At 39.3% G+C, this 20,007-nt stretch overlaps 1 protein-coding gene across 1 annotated transcript in view; it reads right to left on the reverse strand.

Annotated features, from left to right (window-relative positions):
* The window catches only part of LOC135474997 (piezo-type mechanosensitive ion channel component 1-like), a 98,339-nt gene that overhangs the window by 32,217 nt on the left and 46,115 nt on the right, over nucleotides 1-20,007 (reverse strand). Inside the window, 25 exon segments of the mRNA XM_064754721.1 lie at nucleotides 953-1,116; nucleotides 2,079-2,217; nucleotides 2,362-2,499; nucleotides 3,825-3,964; nucleotides 4,511-4,674; nucleotides 5,103-5,262; nucleotides 5,692-5,794; nucleotides 6,015-6,072; nucleotides 6,829-7,014; nucleotides 7,568-7,644; nucleotides 7,646-7,714; nucleotides 7,716-7,735; nucleotides 8,076-8,139; nucleotides 8,141-8,175; nucleotides 8,629-8,830; nucleotides 9,371-9,407; nucleotides 9,409-9,545; nucleotides 9,547-9,570; nucleotides 9,839-9,888; nucleotides 9,891-9,951; nucleotides 10,835-11,008; nucleotides 11,578-11,729; nucleotides 13,589-13,713; nucleotides 17,554-17,700; nucleotides 17,988-18,136. Coding sequence (XP_064610791.1) covers nucleotides 953-1,116; nucleotides 2,079-2,217; nucleotides 2,362-2,499; nucleotides 3,825-3,964; nucleotides 4,511-4,674; nucleotides 5,103-5,262; nucleotides 5,692-5,794; nucleotides 6,015-6,072; nucleotides 6,829-7,014; nucleotides 7,568-7,644; nucleotides 7,646-7,714; nucleotides 7,716-7,735; nucleotides 8,076-8,139; nucleotides 8,141-8,175; nucleotides 8,629-8,830; nucleotides 9,371-9,407; nucleotides 9,409-9,545; nucleotides 9,547-9,570; nucleotides 9,839-9,888; nucleotides 9,891-9,951; nucleotides 10,835-11,008; nucleotides 11,578-11,729; nucleotides 13,589-13,713; nucleotides 17,554-17,700; nucleotides 17,988-18,136 — 2,775 coding nt within the window.

Genomic DNA, 20,007 nt, shown 5'->3' on the forward strand with positions numbered 1-20,007 from the left:
AAACAATACAGCTACCCAGAAATCAGTGGAAGAATATATCAGGGAACTGCAAAACAAAACACTCGATGAAACGATACAGCTACACAGAAATCACTGGAAGAATACATCAGGGAACTGCAAAACAAAACACTCGATGAAACAATACAGCTACACAGAAAACACTGGAAGAATATATCAGAGAACTGCAAAACAAAACACTCGATGAAACGATACAGCTACACAGAAATCACTGGAAGAATATGTCAGAGAACTGCAAAACAAAACACTCGATGAAACGATACAGCTACACAGAAATCACTGGAAGAATATGTCAGGGAACTGCAAAACAAAACACTCGATGAAACGATACAGCTACACAGAAATCACTGGAAGAAAATGTAACTATAATTCATAAATCAAAAACTGTATTTTCTGTGTGCCACCAAGGAACCTCAATATACCTCATTGCAGAATGAATAACAGCTACTGTATTTCCTCAAACCTTGCAAGATGTTCTTTCAAGCATATTTTGAAGGTATTAATTTCTGTAGGCTGATATAATTCTACTTTAAGAGATAATCCTGAAATTGATCAATTTATCCAATGTAGTTCTTGTCTTCAAAATGAAATTAAAAATGTGGATAAATTGCACTGACAGTTGTTCTTTCATATGTGACAAAGTTGAGGAATTAGGATAGATGATGACTTGGTGTTGAGGACAAAATGCATATGAACTTTACTATAGAAAAATCTTTAGTGAAGCAGCCCTTCTAATACAGTGTTTACATGAAACACCGATAGATCGCAAAATACAACCATGTAGCTCACTGTTCATCTGTTTTTGGGGTAGATACAAAAAGTGAACAAATTTATTAATTCCAATGAAGCAGTTCTGTAGATAGTGGATAGGCCAAAAAGATTACAGACAGACAAGCAAACTCCATACCGCAACACAACACTACATTTTCTTTACCTTAATTCTTCGCTTAACATCTTCCATTTCTGATTCCAGTTTCTTGGCCACAAACCGGTAGCTCCATGAGATCTTGTTAAAGACGTGAATAACAAAGTCCACAAAGCTGTTGATCAGGGCAAGAAAAAACTGACACCATGTTCTCCCAGTGTCAATAGCAGTTTCTGACAAAAAAAAAAGGAAAGTTTTGGAAATCAAAATTTACCAAGCAAATTTGTCTGTTTCGGGAGTGGTAGATCCAGGGTCAATCCTGGGTCCAGTCACACCTAAGACTTTAAAAGAGAAAGTTGTAACTTCATCATTTGACGTTCAGCATGAAGGGGATGATGCAACGACTGGTTGACCCGTACCAGTATAATGGCTCAGGCGGGGCGGCTTACGTGCCTTCAGTAGCAGCACTGGATAAAACAGAGGTGGAAATCTGTCCTGCAACAAGGACGCACACTACATGCACTCTAAGGATTCCTTTGTCGTCATATGACTGAAAAATTGTTAAGTATGACATTAAACCCAAGCACTCACTCACTCACTCACCAAGCACATTCAATTTATTTCCCACACTAAATGTGCAAAAGTTATGCACAGATGATTGTCAAATTTGAAGGATTGCGCACAGAGTTTTATCAACATCACACAACTGGAACAATGAGAATCTGGAAATTAATTAATTAGACAAGGCAGTTTCTTGAACCTGGTCCCAATTTCTACGATACAAAGCTTCATAATTTCTTTTACAAAAATCAGACAATATTCAGAGGAGCCACTGCACAGAAATGAAAATGTGACTGATGGATGGATAACCCAACCAAATTTAACGTCCTTTTTGTCAACGCATAGGATTAAAATATCACCACTGAATGTACAGGTTTTGTAACTAGAATGCCATCTGCTAATCCTGGTATGTGTTAATAGAAATATTATCATTTTAAATAGAAATATGAGAGCAACAAACTTCTACAAAACACAATACAAGTAGCTTTGCTTGAAGCAAAAACCTTTTCCACAGAAACACAGACATACAATAGCAGCTAGTTCAGGGCAAAATTTTTTGCAATCCAATATGGAATTTGGAATTGTCAAAGTGACACCTCAGCATGACTGGTAATGATGTTGATGGAACACTGACCGTCATCCTCCTCTACAACTTCCTCCTCCTCTGTTTTGGGGATCTCCTTGGGCAGGCTAACTGTAGAACCATCACCCTTTTTCTTCTTTCGGCGTTTTACAGATGCCTCGGGGGAAGTAGGACTAGACGCATCGCCACTCTGCAAGAGGTAGTATTTTTGTCAGATATTAAAACTTATTCTCATGGAGGCATATATTAAATTTGTGGTAGTCTGACAGGTAAAAAGATAGCAGAAGAAGTGCAGCACTAACTTATGCCGCAAATCAATAAAAACAACGCTTACATCAATAAGACTTCCGTCTGGGGCCACAGAGTAGCTACTCTTATAGGAGCTACGTTCACTCAGGGTTCCATCCTCTTCTGCTGCCCTTGCCTGGTCCACAGCACGCTTAGTTCCAGAATCCAGGGCCGTCGAGATCAGCTAAGAAATAGAATAACCACTCAAAACTTAAATATGTGAACATGGATCTCAAACATGCCATAAATCATCAAGCTTTTAAACACACAAGTTCATGGTTGTCTATTAGGGCTGGCTAAACCTGATTAAGCATAATGATTGGTTTGACGACTACGACAACCCACACATGCAGCAATGTGACCATGGATATAGCATGGATTGGTTTGATGGCCACACCAACCCACATACAGCAATGTGACCATGGATATAGCATGGATTGGTTTGGTGGCCACACCAACGCACACATACAGCAATGTGACCATGGATATAACATGGATTGGTTTGATGGCCACACCAACCCACATACAGCAATGTGACCATGGATTTAGCATGAAGATTGGTTTGATGGCCACACCAACCCACACACAGCAATGTGACCATGGATATAGCATGGATTGGTTTGGTGGCCACACCAACTCGCACATACAGCAATGTGACCATGGATATAGCATGGATTGGTTTGATGGCCACACCAACCCACATACAGCAATGTGCCCGTGGATATAGCATGAAGATTGGTTTGATGGCCACACCAACCCACATACAGCAACGTGCCCATGGATATAGCATGAAGATTGGTTTGATGGCCACACCAACCCACATACAGCAATGTGACCATGGATTTAGCATGAAGATTGGTTTGATGGCCACACCAACCCACATACAGCAATGTGACCATGGATATAGCATGGATTGGTTTGATGGCCACACCAACCCACATACAGCAATGTGACCATGGATTTAGCATGAAGATTGGTTTGATGGCCACACCAACCCACATACAGCAATGTGACCATGGATATAGCATGGATTGGTTTGGTGGCCACACCAACTCGCACATACAGCAATGTGACCATGGATATAGCATGAAGATTGTTTGATGGCCACACCAACCCACATACAGCAACGTGCCCATGGATATAGCATGAAGTTTGGTTTGATGGCTATGCCAACCCACACATACAGCAATGTGCCCGTGGATTTAGCATGGATTGGTTTGATGGCTACGCCAACCCACACATGCAGCAATGTGCCCGTGGATTTAGCATGGATTGGTTTGATGGCCACACCAACCCACACACAGCAACGTGCCCATGGATATAGCATGGAGATTGGTTTGATGGCTATATCAACCCACACACACAGCAATGTGCCCGTGGATATAGCATGGAGATTGGCTTGACGGCTACGCCAACCCTCACATGCAGCAATGTGACCATGGATTTAGCATTAAGCTTACTTTGACATCTACCCTCAACCACACCTGCTACAATCTCCATTAACTTCACCTGGAATGGGGTGGGGCTTTGCTCCCCCTCCTTAGGGTCCTTCCCAACGGACAGGCTGTCTGCCGATTCCTCAGCCGTTTCTACCTTGTCATCATCTTCATCTTCGTCTTCAAACATGTAATAGTCACCTGACCGGATCGCTATGGTAACAAAATAGTTAAATCATATAAAAGACCCTCTCCAAACAAACAGAGGATATGAACATTCGAAAACTTACTGTTTGCCTGAGATGTGAGGCGGAATATTCTAGGTTTAGCTATATAAATACTGTTACGTGCAAATTTCAAACAGCCCATTGGGTTGAGGGAAGCGGAGTGGCCAGGGTACATCTTGGGTCTTTACAGATATACACACCATACTGGTATAAACAAGTGGTCTTCAACTAGCGATAGACTGCCTGAACAGCCACAAGAGTACAGTCGACAGCCTACTGTCACACAGGCCATACAAAAAGTTGGAGACGGGGAATCTACAAATTCCCTGTTCAATGCCAAGGTTTGAACCTGCACTTCTAATTTCCTAACGAGATATAAAAGACCAGCACGTAAACCACTCTGCCAGGGCCGTGTCCAATAAGTCTTGATGTTAATGTAGTGCATGGATACCATCAGTGGAGTGAGGTTTTCTCCCAAATGCCAACCGATGTCATTTGCATTTAAACTTCAGCGAAAATAAGTTAGGCTTACTCTGGAAATGCTCCTCTGGCTCCACAAAATTCTTCTTGCTCAGTTTGGATTGCTTTTCCTTGATCTTGGCCATCTTGGATTTGATGTTTTCCAGAACAGCCCTCTCAAGCTTCTTCTGTCGCTGAATTTCACGTGTCAACACCCGATTGATGAAGTAAGCACCCCTACAACAACAACATCACATTGTTACATGTATAATGTAAAACAGCCAGGTTTCAAATCCAGTCACAACAATTTAATTTGTCATGACATTTGTTTAAGGGCTGCAAGGGCTGCTGATGGATGAAGGCCCTTAAGACACTTTGAAGATATTCAATACTGAACACTGTCCCAAACTAAAACCCAAAGCTAATTAACATTCAATTACTGATGATACATGTATGCAGGCTCCGAGAATCAAAGCTGGATCTGAATAGTGATGATATTCAAACGCTGATGATTAGCAGGCATTAAGGTTGATTTATGTGCTGAGAGACAGACAGACAAACATATAGGCATTTGAATCATTCAATTCAACACTGAAGACACCTGGAGACAAACTTTCACACAAATTAACTATCACAGAAGCAGTTCGCGTCCTGTCCAGTGTTACCTCGAAGCGAGTCGATTCCAGGCTTCAAACTCAGTCACGGCATGACGGAAATAGTGACAGTGGTAGATTCGTCTCTGGAAAATGAGGAAGAAGAAGCAGATGACGTCCCAGGTGAGCCCTGTGTTGTCATGCTCCACCTTACAGGTAGATGATGGGGACGCTGAAAGCACACAGACACCAAGTAAGGTGGTATGTTCATTACAGGTAAAAAAAAACAATGGATATACACACCAGGGAACACTTCCGCAATGGGATCATAAGGATTGTCAATCAAATAATCACAAAACATAGTTCTTTATTTCATCTCCAAGAACACTTAACACTGATCACAAATCTCTTTCATGTAAAAAAAATGTGTGAATATGTTAAGTTTAAGCTTTTAAATGCAAAGTACAAAACTTGCCCTCAAAATTGGCAAAAAGTAATCACTTATCACCTGAGCTACTGTTACGCAGCTGACAATAGACAATGGTTTCCGGAGGGTCCATACTTTGACTTCATTCCTCGCTGAACCTTAAAGCTGTCGTATGATTACAATACTGTTGAGCGAAGTGCAAAACACCACTACATAAAATGAGCAAGTACTAACTTGGTTTATAGGAAGAGTCTGAATGCAGACAGGTGATCCCAAACAACTGGATAACCCAGCAGTAGTCAGAGTACAGGTGTGTGATGTACACACAGCCCACCAACTGCAACAAAACACAAACCAAGCTCAGATAAATTGGTTACAAAAGACAAAATACCAATATAAAAAAATATCAAACAAAAAAACATGGCCCACTGTTCAAAATATCAGAATTTTCTGGCATTGAAAACGATTAATTTTTAATCACACTACTCATAAAACATTACCTTTCGATCACACATACAAAGCAAATGATAAAATTGAACACACAGAGCATTACTTACCTGAAGACAAGCTTTAGAAAAGAGAACAAAAAAGGTGTAGCCAATCAAGATGTTCCACCTGTAAAAGTAAACAGACTGGGTTAATATCAGGCCAAATAGACTTTAATTAACATTTGATTATGTATTGATCATAAGAGTTAAAACTGAGAACACCCATGAAGAGTTAAAGTATGCAATCACAAAGTTTTGAGTTCACTTCATGGAATTGGCTGAAGAAACCTTATTGATTGGCTGCGACACATGTCAGCCACGTATGCTAGTCACAAAACATCAAGGTAACCAACAGGTGGTTAGCGTGCTAATGCAGCGTAATGACCCTCTAAGGAGTCTCTCACCAATGAGGTCGCTGTGAATTCAAGTCCAGCTCATGCTGGCTTCCTCTCCGGCGTGGAAGGTCCTGCCAGCAACCTGTGGATGGTCGTAGGTTTCCCCCCCACCATAATGCCGACCGCTGTCGTATAAGTGAAATATTCTTAAGTACATCGTAAAACACCAATCAAATAAATAAATAAATAAATAAATAAATAAATAAATAAATCAAGGTAAACAAACCTGAACTAAAAACATGAATTACCACTTTGAAGATCAGAATCTACATACCTGTCCATATTTAAAACTTATTGTCCATTTAGGACATAATTCTAATAACAGCTATTTATTATTATTATTACTACTCTTCTTTGTATAGCAGATACTCTAGTGTAGAAATTTCTCTGTCTGCTTCTGGATTTGAACCTGCAATCTAGGAACTTAGTGTGTTGACCATCCATCTATCATCTCCAATGAAGGCTTCTTCAACCAATTAGATACTTACATACAGAGGAGTTTGCGCAGAGGCTTGAGGAGGAATTCCTGGCCATACCACATAAAGCAGAACACAGCAATAACATATCCCATACTGAAGAGGTTAATCCTCAAGGTACCAGTCAGGAAAACAATGGCGAGTGTCACCCAGAACATGTAGAGGAACACAAAGTACTTCAGCACATCCAGGTACGATCTGGGGAGAGAAAAAAGACCACATACTATCAAATCTGGATTTATTTGTGCATGCAAAACAAAAAAAAAATTTTTTGTGATCAGTGATGCAGCTGTGGTTTGCAAAAAAAATGTTTACATCACCGTTGTGCTAACTGATATTCCATCATTATCAAATTAGGTCTTATGTTCTCTGCTTGTAAGCTGGATGCCCTTATCTCAGGGCCACTTTGTCTCCTGTTAGCAAGCTGGATGCTCTTACCTCTGGGCCACTTTGTCCCCAGTATGTAAGCTGGATGCCCTTATCTCTGGGCCACTTTGTCCCCTGTTAGCAAGCTGGATGCCCTTACCTCTGGGCCACTTTGTCCCCAGTATGTAAGCTGGATGCCCTTACCTCTGGGCCACTTTGTCCCCTCTTTGTAAGCTGGATGCCCTTACCTCTGGGCCACTTTGTCCCCTCTTTGTAAGCTGGATGCCCTTACCTCTGGGCTACTTTATTCCGTTAACATGAATAAACAAGTAATGCTTAACTGCCTTGAAGTCTGAAGAAACACAGATTGAAGGATTGCCCTTACTTGAAGGTGCCAGTGAAATCTGGCACAGGTATCTCTGTGTTAGCCTCCACCTCTGGTAAGATGTCCTTGTTATCACCCACCACCATACTCCTCAATACGGGAAGACGACATTTCAATGAAGAACACTCGGGCCTGACGACACACGAAACAACAGGAGGAAAAAGTCCGCTGAAACACAATAAGAAATTTCTACAGAAGCAATTACATGTATATGAAACTAAGTTGACATTCTTCTATAAAATTTGTAAACTGAAGCCTACAATTATTCAATAAATTATATCAGAAATAGAATTTACTAATCTGACATTATTCAACGACATTAAAAAAAAATTCTTCAATTAAATTTCCATTTAAAAAAAATACATTCTCTTACAAGTACTGAAGGTATAAAGAGAGAGAGATATTTTCCTAAAATACAGTCAGGCACAAGGATTCATATGTAATTAATGTTTTCTGTATGTAAGTATTGGATGCCCAAGGAATCTCAATATTTTCTGTCAATACTTACCCACTAGCTTCTTTGGGTTTGGACGTTCAATGTAATCAGGTAGGAAAAGCCATTTCTCCAGGTTAGCAATCCATCACATTGGGCTCATCCCATGGGTAGTCTGAAGAGGGAGGGAGAGTACAAGTATCATTTACAGGCCTCTAAGTGTTCCTGAAAGTGCATTTTACATGGCAAACTTTAGGTGAACTACTGTAAGGTCTCTCTCTGTACATAAACATGTGCAGCATGGCCCAGTTGTTTTAAAACTCTTATGAGATTTAAGCCCTGATTCAAACAGGATAGATTCAGGAGAAAAATCACTGCATTTTGCCCGGCATCCCAGATCCCGACTTAGAAAACACAGGCTTAACCAGTGAGAGCTGAATTCAAGTCCTAAGAACTCGTTGGTCAGGAACCTACTGGCTTTACCCTTTTTCGCCAAAACTTTAGGGGATCCAGTCAGTGAGGTCTTCCTTAATGAAACTAAAGTCTACCTATTTAAGGGCTTTCATGGAGCTGCTCTAAGGTTTAAATTTATGTACACTTTTACCAAGTTTGCATGTATATGGCTTACCTATACAAAGACCTAGAGGGAATCCGAGAGAGGAGCAGTACTGTAGAGGCAGCAGGATGGACAGTAACAAGGTGTAGAACCACCACAGATAGGCGTTACCACGACGATTAGCACACAGCAAGATGCCCAGGAGAATAGCATAGAGAACAGCATACCCATCTACTCGTACACAGATGGCAATTGCAAACATGATGTAACACAGCTGAAACAACAGGCAATGGAGTAAGGAACTACGGTTTATGCATTACTGTGAGACTACGACTTTGTCAAAAAACTTAAATGAAATATGTGCATAAAGAGAAAAGAAAAAATAATTTAGCAATTAAATTTGTAATTGTTTAAAACTGTTATTTAGTTCACAAATGGAATGTGTATTAGCTGAGGGGACTTAAATAAACAAAAAAAAAATTTTTTACCACAGATAAGATAGAATTCAAAAGCTACTTCATGTTCTATGCCAATTACTTCTAAGTTTGGCAAGTTGCAACCTTAAAAAATTAACAGCATACTTGTACCATTTGTACTGGTAAAATGAATTATGGCTGTCTGAAATACAGTGGTATTTTTCTCTTTTCAAGAAGCAGTTTTATTAATTTTTCATAATGTATAACTACACAAAGCAGTTTTACTTAATAAATTCTGCAGTTTTGAAATGTAGATTAAACTCATCAGAGCAGCCTAGAGCGATGTAATTTCAAACTGAAATTAGTGCCATTATAAAAATAAAGACTTGCTCCTTCACCTCTAGGCCATATTTATGAAACAGTAGTTGGCTAAGATTTCACACAATCCAGCAGGCTGTTGTCTGCATCTTCACGGCGAATGTTAGCAAAAATAATGCCAGACTTGGGCCTTGTCACCCTGGGGTTGTTGAACCTCTGCTCCTGACGATAACGAATAATGGCTTCCCAGGACAAACAGGAGTAATATGCCAATATAATTCTACAAAAAAAAAACAAGCAACAACATAATAGTTCACAAGTACAAAATAATCAAACAGTTTCTTTTAAGATAAATCCGCTGAAAATCCCAAAAGACATTTCCTTTTTCCCTTGCTTATGACACAGAGTCAACCAGTGCCTGGTCTATTCTTCAATGATCAAGTGCCAGCCCAGGAAAGAACAAAGACTGTCCAAGTCTTGGACACAACTCAGCTTGAAAGGCATTCTCTTAAGAACACTTGCTATTAAAGCTAGTTTGTTTCCATTACCTTGATGTAATCTGCAATATAGTCTGTCTTCTCCAGTCCCAGCCAGATGCATTGTTTATCGTCTGGTTGAATGGGTATTTATCATACTCAATCACAGTGTCATTATCCTCCATCTGAAAAGACAAAAACCATTACCATTTATGTATCAATTTATTTCACTGGCATAATGTGCCAAACTGAAGAGAGGAAGAAAGGTATTGGAATCAAGATCTATGTTCCCATCTCAAGCATAACAATGATACACGCTTAAAACCCCAGGTGTATCCCATCAGTTTTGAAGTCCTATGGGATATTATATTACACTTCAAACCAATTTACTTATCTATGGGCCAGGCATATTCTAAAGATACTGCACAGATAAGTTTATAGCCTGAAACAAAGTCAAGAGACAAACAGGGGAACAAATCTACACAAAAAAATGATCAGTTTATCAGGTCCATATCATTCAGCTTCAAACAAAATTTGGTAACAGGGCCTCATTTGTTCTGAAAAGTACCAAGACAAAGGGTGGAAGGCAAACCATCAGTGACTGAATAGCACAAACACAACATTGTGTTGGGAGCAGTCTCCTTCTAAATGATGACTCTCTTGATGTTGAAAAAGCAGAAGCTGGACTGGAGCTCATGACATCACTGGTCAAAGGCTTCTGTTATCTAGCTATGAATTCTTCAGTAAGCAAAAAAAATATGTCAATTTCAGAATTAAAAGAGGCATGATTGTCTTTACTTTCCAACAGTTCCGAATTAATGATTTTAATCAATGCAGATGGTGGCCTTAATGTTTTTCCCTAGTAAAGAAAGAAGTCTACCATTTTGGACAGTGAGACCAGCAGTAAATCTGCTATGCTGACAATCTGTTACAGAGTGGGCAAGTGGGTACTTACATGTATATCTCCTCAGATTTGTATTATATCAATCTATCATTAATATCTAATTATAAAGGTGAACTGTTTCTCTTTGAAAACCTTTCCAAACCTTGTACAATTCAAGTGCTTACCGTGCAATTGGAGTACCACATGCTGGGGTCAACCATGTGTAACTGGTAGGCCATTTTTGAGAGGAGTACAAGAGCTGTATACAGCTGCGCAATGTGTGACATGAGGCGATGGAGGGTTGGCAGCGGCAGGAACACTGCGACAAGTATCACATACACGGCACTGATTGCGGATACCTTAAAGTGAGAGAAAGGAATACATATGTCTCAGGTAAATTCATAAAATGTATAAACCTTCATTATCTTTCCATAAAAGCTTGCAAAATAGCTGAAGCCAGTTTCAGGCTGCAACATTTAAATAATTCATTATACAGGCAATGAAGATCTACAGATATTACACGATAAATGTATAAATGTTCTTTCAATGCAAGCATCAAGACATATGCATAACAGACATAATGGTAAGCCCAGAATAAACAATTTTGGACTGAAATACAGATAGTTTTCTTTTAAGCATAGAACTGTTATTATAAATTATTGGTAAATATGAATGTGAGTAGTTTCATATCTGTAACTCTAAATGAGCAGTACAAGGAAATTTGTACATTTCGTACACATCATGCAGAATAAGAAAACAAAAATATGCATATCATCGTGAAACCTGGTAAATGGTTGTGCTGAATATGCTACACACCATCACTTTAGCTTTTTAGAATGTATAAAACAATATATAAACAATTACCACACTAAAAACACCAATCTGATAAAATTTTCAGTTTACAGATCTCAATATGTCACTTCCTTACCTCATTAACACACACGAGGAAGACAGTGAACACAACAATTTTGAAGATGTGAATCTCCAAAACTCTCCACAACAGTTCGGACACCACGGCCCACAATGAGCTCGCTTTATTCCACACCAGATCAAAGATCTGACGTAGCTGCTTCTTATAGCCTGCAAAAGTGGAACACAACAAATTACAGGCTGTGGTAACAGCATTACTCCATACAAAGTAAATCCCCTATGATAAAGTCCTAAATCCCAAATTATTAGGCCCATGACCCTATTGAGGCCTCGTCTTTAAATCCAGCTCTCCCTATTTTGGCTACGACTATCTGTCAGGAGGTTTGTCAATAACTGGCAAAGGTTGGTGGCCCATGACCCTATTGAGGCCTCGTCTTCAAATCCAGCTCTCCCTATTTTGGCTACGACTATGAGTCAGGAGGTTTGTCAATACCTGGCAAAGGTTGGTGGCCCATGACCCTATTGAGGTCTCGTGTACAAATCCAGCTCTCCCTATTTTGGCTACGACTATCTGTCAGGAGGTTTGTCAATACCTGGCAAAGGTTGGTGGCCCATGACCCTATTGAGGCCTCGTCTTCAAATCCAGCTCTCCCTATTTTGGCTACGACTATCTGTCATGAGGTTTGTAAATACCTGGCAAAGGTTGGTGGCCCATGACCCTATTGAGGTCTCGTGTACAAATCCAGCCCTCGCTATTTTGGCTACGACTATCTGTCATGAGGTTTGTAAATACCTGGCAAAGGTTGGTGGCCCATGACCCTATTGAGGTCTCGTGTACAAATCCAGCCCTCGCTATTTTGGCTACGACTATCTGTCATGAGGTTTGTAAATACCTGTCAAAGGTTGGTGGCCCATGACTCTACTGAGGTCTCGTGTACAAATCCAGCCCTCGCTATTTTGGCTACGACTATCTGTCATGAGGTCTGTAAATACCTGTCAAAGGTTGGTGGCCCATGACTCTACTGAGGTCTCGTGTACAAATCCAGCCCTCGCTATTTTGGCTATGACTGGCAAAGGCTGGTGGTTTACTCCAAGCACGAGAGGCACTTCCTCCACCCATAAACATGACTGCTACCATATAAGGGAAAATCCTTACTTTGGTCTTAAACACCAGTGAATCAATCTATTTATTTATCTATTTATTTCACTCATATGGCTGCAGCCAGCATTATGGTAGGAGGAAATCTGCAGACTATCCCCCCTACATCAGTGAATCAAAACTGCTGACTTGAACTTTGTCAGAAAGACTGGAAAGTTGGACAGCATGATTGGTCAAAGTGAGGCTGTGACTGGGACATAAAGAGAAAATGTTTGTGACTTTATTAATGGCTGTATGGAAACTCTGTATGTATGTTTTTGACAATCCGCCCACAAATATTATTCTTGAATACAGTGTACCTGTATAACTGAAATAATTTAGCTGTATTTTGCACTCACCTTTGGATGTAAAGAATATTATCTATATCCATATAAATCTAAAGAAAATCTAAATTAATAACCAGCTTTTTCTTATCAATTTTAACACGACGTGATTTTACAGATATACAAAAAGAACACAAGACTTTGGTGTGTGTCATTCTAAATTTACTTCCTCCCTCCATGGACAATATTACACCTGATTTCATATCAGGCATCTTAGACAAAATCTTCCTCTGCATACCAGAAACATTCATTTGGGTTATCTTCCCTTGGAGAGAAGACTTGTGTGGGAAGTCATCACACTAGAGACCATTAATTAGAAGTGACAAGTACAAACCTGTAAGTTCCAACCAGAATCAGTTGACCAAATCTAGTTTGAAGTTAGAAGTGACACGTACAAACTTGTAAGTTCCAACCAGAATCGGTTGACCAAATCTAGTTTAAAGTTAGAAGTCACAAGTACAAACTTGTAAGTTCCAACCAGAATTGGTTGACCAAATCTAGCTTGAAGTTAGAAGTTACAAGTCATAAGTTGTAACTAAAGGTCTCTAATGCCCTTCTTATCACCTCTGATCTTGCGTTATACTTACGCTTGAGTTTACGACTCTCATGTTCGGTGTCTGTGCCAGATGTCATCCCAGTATCCTCTGTAGTTGTTTCATCCATTACTGTAGCCACTGGTTCATCTGCTAAAGGATCATCGTCCATCACTTTGCTAAAACAGAAGTTACAAGCAGTCTTGTACCTCTATTTCTTTATCTGTTTTGATATACATGTATATACACCCACTGAGGTCTGCTAAAACAGAAGTTACAAGCAGTCTTGTACATCTGTTCCTTTATCTGACTGATATACATGTATATACACCCACTAAGCTCTGCTAAAACAGAAGTTACCAGCAGTCTTGTACATCTGTTCCTTTATCTGACTGATATACATATATATACACCCACTGAGCTCTGCTAAAACAGAAGTTACAAGCAGTCTTGTACATCTGTTCCTTTATCTGACTGATATACATGTATATACACCCACTAAGCTCTGCTAAAACAGAAGTTACCAGCAGTCTTGTACCTCTATTTCTTTATCTGTTTGATATACATGTATATACACCCACTGAGGTCTGCTAAAACAGAAGTTACAAGCAGTCTTGTACCTCTATTTCTTTATCTGTTTGATATACATGAATATACACCCACTGAGCTCTGCTAAAACAGAAGTTACAAGCAGTCTTGTACCTCTATTTCTTTATCTGTTTTGATATACATGTATATACACCCACTGAGCTCTGCTAAAACAGAAGTTACAAGCAGTCTTGTACATCTGTTCCTTTATCTGTTTGATATACATTAATATACACCCACTGAGCTCTGTTAAAACAGAAGTTACAAGTAGTCTTGTACATCTATTTCTTTATCTGTTTGATATACATGTATATACACCCACTGAGCTCTGTTAAAACAGAAGTTACAAGCAGTCTTGTACATCTATTCCTTTATCTGTTTGATATACATGTATATACACCCACTGAGCTCTGCTAAAACAGAAGTTACAAGAAGTCTTGTACATCTATTCCTTTATCTGACTGATATACATGTATATACACCCACTGAGCTCTGTTAAAACAGAAGTTACAAGCAGTCTTGTACATCTATTCCTTTATCTGACTGATATACATGTATATACACCCACTGAGCTCTGCTAAAACAGAAGTTACAAGCAATCTTGTACATCTATTCCTTTATCTGACTGATATACATGTATATACACCCACTGAGCTCTGTTAAAACAGAAGTTACAAGCAGTCTTGTACATCTATTCCTTTATCTGACTGATATACATGTATATACACCCACTGAGCTCTGCTAAAACAGAAGTTACAAGCAATCTTGTACATCTATTCCTTTATCTGACTGATATACATGTATATACACCCACTGAGCTCTGTTAAAACAGAAGTTACAAGCAGTCTTGTACATCTATTCCTTTATCTGACTGATATACATGTATATACACCCACTGAGCTCTGCTAAAACAGAAGTTACAAGCAATCTTGTACATCTATTCCTTTATCTGACTGATATACATGTATATACACCCACTGAGCTCTGTTAAAACAGAAGTTACAAGAAGTCTTGTACATCTATTCCTTTATCTGACTGATATACATGTATATACACCCACTGAGCTCTGCTAAAACAGAAGTTACAAGCAATCTTGTACATCTATTCCTTTATCTGACTGATATACATGTATATACACCCACTGAGCTCTGTTAAAACAGAAGTTACAAGAAGTCTTGTACATCTATTCCTTTATCTGACTGATATACATGTATATACACCCACTGAGCTCTGCTAAAACAGAAGTTACAAGCAGTCTTGTACATCTATTCCTTTATCTGACTGATATACATGTATATACACCCACTGAGCTCTGTTAAAACAGAAGTTACAAGCAGTCTTGTACATCTATTCCTTTATCTGACTGATATACATATATATACACCCACTGAGCTCTGTTAAAACAGAAGTTACAAGCAGTCTTGTACATCTGTTCCTTTATCTGTTTGATATACATTAATATACACCCACTGAGCTCTGTTAAAACAGAAGTTACAAGCAGTCTTGTACCTCTATTTCTTTATCTGTTTGATATACATGTATATACACCCACTGAGCTCTGTTAAAACAGAAGTTACAAGCAGTCTTGTACATCTATTCCTTTATCTGTTTGATATACATGTATATACACCCACTGAGCTCTGCTAAAACAGAAGTTACAAGCAGTCTTGTACATCTATTCCTTTATCTGACTGATTTACATATATATACACCCATTGAGCTCTGTTAAAACAGAAGTTACCAGCAGTCTTGTACATCTGTTCCTTTATCTGTTTGATATACATGTATATACACCCACTGAGCTCTGTTAAAACAGAAGTTACCAGCAGTCTTGTACATCTATTCCTTTATCTGACTGATATACATGTATATACACCCACTGAGCTCTGCTAAAACAGAAGTTACCAGCAGTCTTGTACATCTGTTCCTTTATCTGACTGATATACATGTATATACACCCACTGAGCTCTGCTAAAACAGACGTTACAAGCAGTCTTGTACATCTATTCCTTTATCTGACTGATATACATGTATATACACCCACTGAGCTCTGTTAAAACAGAAGTTACAAGCAGTCTTGTACATCTATTTCTTTATCTGACTGATATACATGTATATACACCCACTGAGCTCTGTTAAAACAGAACTTACAAGCAGTCTTGTACATCTATTCCTTTATCTGACTGATATACATGTATATACACCCACTGAGCTCTGCTAAAACAGAAGTTACAAGCAGTCTTGTACCTCTATTTCTTTATCTGTTTTGATATACATGTATATACACCCACTAAGCTCTGCTGAAACAGAAGTTACCAGCAGTCTTGTACATCTATTCCTTTATCTGACTGATATACATGTATATACACCCACTGAGCTCTGTTAAAACAGAAGTTACAAGCAGTCTTGTACATCTATTCCTTTATCTGACTGATATACATGTATATACACCCACTGAGCTCTGTTAAAACAGAAGTTACAAGCAGTCTTGTACATCTATTCCTTTATCTGACTGATATACATGTATATACACCCACTGAGCTCTGCTAAAACAGAAGTTACAAGCAGTCTTGTACATCTATTCCTTTATCTGACTGATATACATGTATATACACCCACTGAGCTCTGTTAAAACAGAAGTTACAAGAAGTCTTGTACATCTATTCCTTTATCTGACTGATATACATGTATATACACCCACTGAGCTCTGCTAAAACAGAAGTTACAAGCAGTCTTGTACATCTATTCCTTTATCTGACTGATATACATGTATATACACCCACTGAGCTCTGTTAAAACAGAAGTTACAAGCAGTCTTGTACATCTGTTCCTTTATCTGACTGATATACATGTATATACACCCACTGAGCTCTGTTAAAACAGAAGTTACCAGCAGTCTTGTACATCTGTTCCTTTATCTGACTGATATACATGTATATACACCCACTGAGCTCTGCTAAAACAGAAGTTACAAGCAATCTTGTACATCTATTCCTTTATCTGACTGATATACATGTATATACACCCACTGAGCTCTGTTAAAACAGAAGTTACCAGCAGTCTTGTACATCTATTCCTTTATCTGACTGATATACATATATATATACACCCACTGAGCTCTGATCAACTGAACTACTTCCCTAACTTAGATAAGTTCCACAGTCACCATACTGTCTCATATGCGTTTTAACTCACACAACAGCATTTGCAAAAAAGTAATCAGAAAGACGAAATTAAACAGTTGGCTCACCAGTTAGCCAGATTACTAAGTAATACTTAGTAAGTTGCAAGTAGGATCCAAAGACCTGGTTTCAAAATTTCAAATAGTTTCAGTCAAAACTGGTAGTGTGGAATTGGTCACAAGTATGTGCAATATCTACTCCGAAAGGTAAGAATATTGTATAAAAGATGAGAATATATATCAGACCCACCTGTAACGATTCAAGTCACTGATGGCAAGGAAAGGTTTGTGGAAATAGTGCACCTGGATGATAATGATGATCAGGAAACTGGTCGGTGTGAGGAGTTTGACAAACAGACCCGCTGTGTCGTACTGTTCAAGGCCGATATCACGTAACCTACAGGACATACAGATACCGTTATACAAACAAACAGGCTCACATTTGCAATAGCTGCCACAGCCAACCTAAAGCTAATGTCCTCCAGCTTTCAGGCATCTAATTAAGAGAATGGCCGCCAAAACTAAGAAACAGACAGAACGACGTAGAGAGCTGCTTGTTGGCACTGATAAAAGAAATAACATCTTTTACATGCATCATATTAATTACAAACTATGGTAATACACTGTTCTGGTTTTAATGCACTATGTTACCATAGCCCTGTACAATGAAGAATAACAACTCACATTTCGTCGGTAAAGCCTGTGTTGTTGCGCCAGAGATCCGGGAAGGCTGGGAACTGGTAGGTGTAGATAATGGCCAGCACAACCATGGAGTAGAGTATCACTATCCACCAGAACAGGTACATCGTCTTCCTCCACCACCAGTACCATATCTACAGCACAACACATACATATCGGATTTGGCTTAAAATTCTCAAGATTCAATACTCAATTTGCCTAACATGACAGCTCTATTGATCTTGGAAAGATGTTTTGAAATTTGTTTGGGAGGTTGGGTGATATAGTTTCACCACTAAAAGAAAAACTTTTAATTTCCTCTAAAATGCACTTTATTTGGCACATCTTAGGGCAAATTCAGCAGGCGTACTCTCACACATTTACTAGTGCTGTAGATACATTTAAATCATAACATTACAATTCAGAATTCATTTACGGCATTCTAGTTTTACAATCTTCCTTCACAGCAATTACCTTAGATTATGTTCTTTAAAAATTTTTAGGAACAACAAAATTCCTGTGTTCTCCAGTCACTAGATGTCACTGAATGTCAACTTTCAATTGTAAACCAAATTCACAATGAATAAATAGAACACTGCATGATCACCCTCTGACTAATTGAAGACAAATTCTGTGTACCATACTACTTCCTGTACTGAAAAAATTGTCACCTGGACTGTCTCACATGCAAAGTTTCACATGGACAGTTCATAACCCAACTGGCCTATTCATGACTAATATGGATATGTTTAATACATGAATCTTAGCTTGATTTTCAATGTTGTAACTAGGCAATAGCCAGATTATGAATGGTACACACTGACAGTTAACTGGTTACACACATTATCAATGTGACACCTAAACAGCCAATAGCTTAGCTAGATTACGAATGTTGTATCTTAGCTAAATGTACATGTAGGTTATCAATGTCACACCTACGTTGTCAATGACATACCTGGACAGATTACCAATGCCATACCTGGATAGGTTACCAGTCAGCTAGGTTGTCAATGTCATACCAGGACAGATTGCCACTCAGTTAGGTTGTCAATGCCATACCTGGACAGACTGCCACTCAGCTATGTTGTTAATGACATACCTGGACAGATTACCACTCAGCTAGGTTGTCAATGTCCTACCTGGACAGATTGCCATCAGCTAGGTTGTCAATGCCATACCTGGACAGACTGCCACTCAGTTAGGTTGTCAATGACATACCTGGACAGATTGCCATTCAGCTAGGTTGTCAATACCATACCAGGACAGATTGCCACTCAGTTAGGTTGTCAATGACATACCTGGACAGATTGCCATTCAGCTAGGTTGTCAATGCCATACCAGGACAGATTGCCACTCAGTTAGGTTGTCAATGCCATACCTGGACAGACTGCCATTCAGCTAGGTTGTCACTACCATACCTGGACAGACTGTCATTCAGCTAGGTTGTCAATGCCATACCTGGACAGATTGCCATTCAGCTAGGTTGTCAATACCATACCAGGACAGATTGCCACTCAGTTAGGTTGTCAATGCCATACCTGGATAGGTTACCAGTCACCTAGGTTGTCGTTACCATACCTGGACAGATTGCCACTCAGTTAGGCTGTCAATGCCATACCTGGACAGACTGCCATCAGCTAGGTTGTCAATGACATACCTGGACAGATTACCAATGCCATACCTGGATAGGTTACCAGTCACCTAGGTTGTCACTACCATACCAGGACAGATTGCCACTCAGTTAGGTTGTCAATGCCATACCTGGACAGATTGCCATTCAGCTAGGTTGTCAATACCATACCTGGACAGATTGCCATTCAGCTAGGTTGTCAATACCATACCTGGACAGATTGCCATTCAGCTAGGTTGTCAATGCCATACCTGGACAGATTGCCATTCAGCTAGGTTGTCAATACCATACCAGGACAGATTGCCACTCAGTTAGGTTCTCAATGCCATACCTGGACAGACTGCCACTCAGCTAGGTTGTCAATGACATACCTGGACAGATTACCACTCAGTTAGG

This window comes from Liolophura sinensis, chromosome 9 (assembly GCF_032854445.1).
Source record: "Liolophura sinensis isolate JHLJ2023 chromosome 9, CUHK_Ljap_v2, whole genome shotgun sequence".
NCBI classification, from domain to species: Eukaryota; Metazoa; Mollusca; class Polyplacophora; order Chitonida; family Chitonidae; genus Liolophura; species Liolophura sinensis.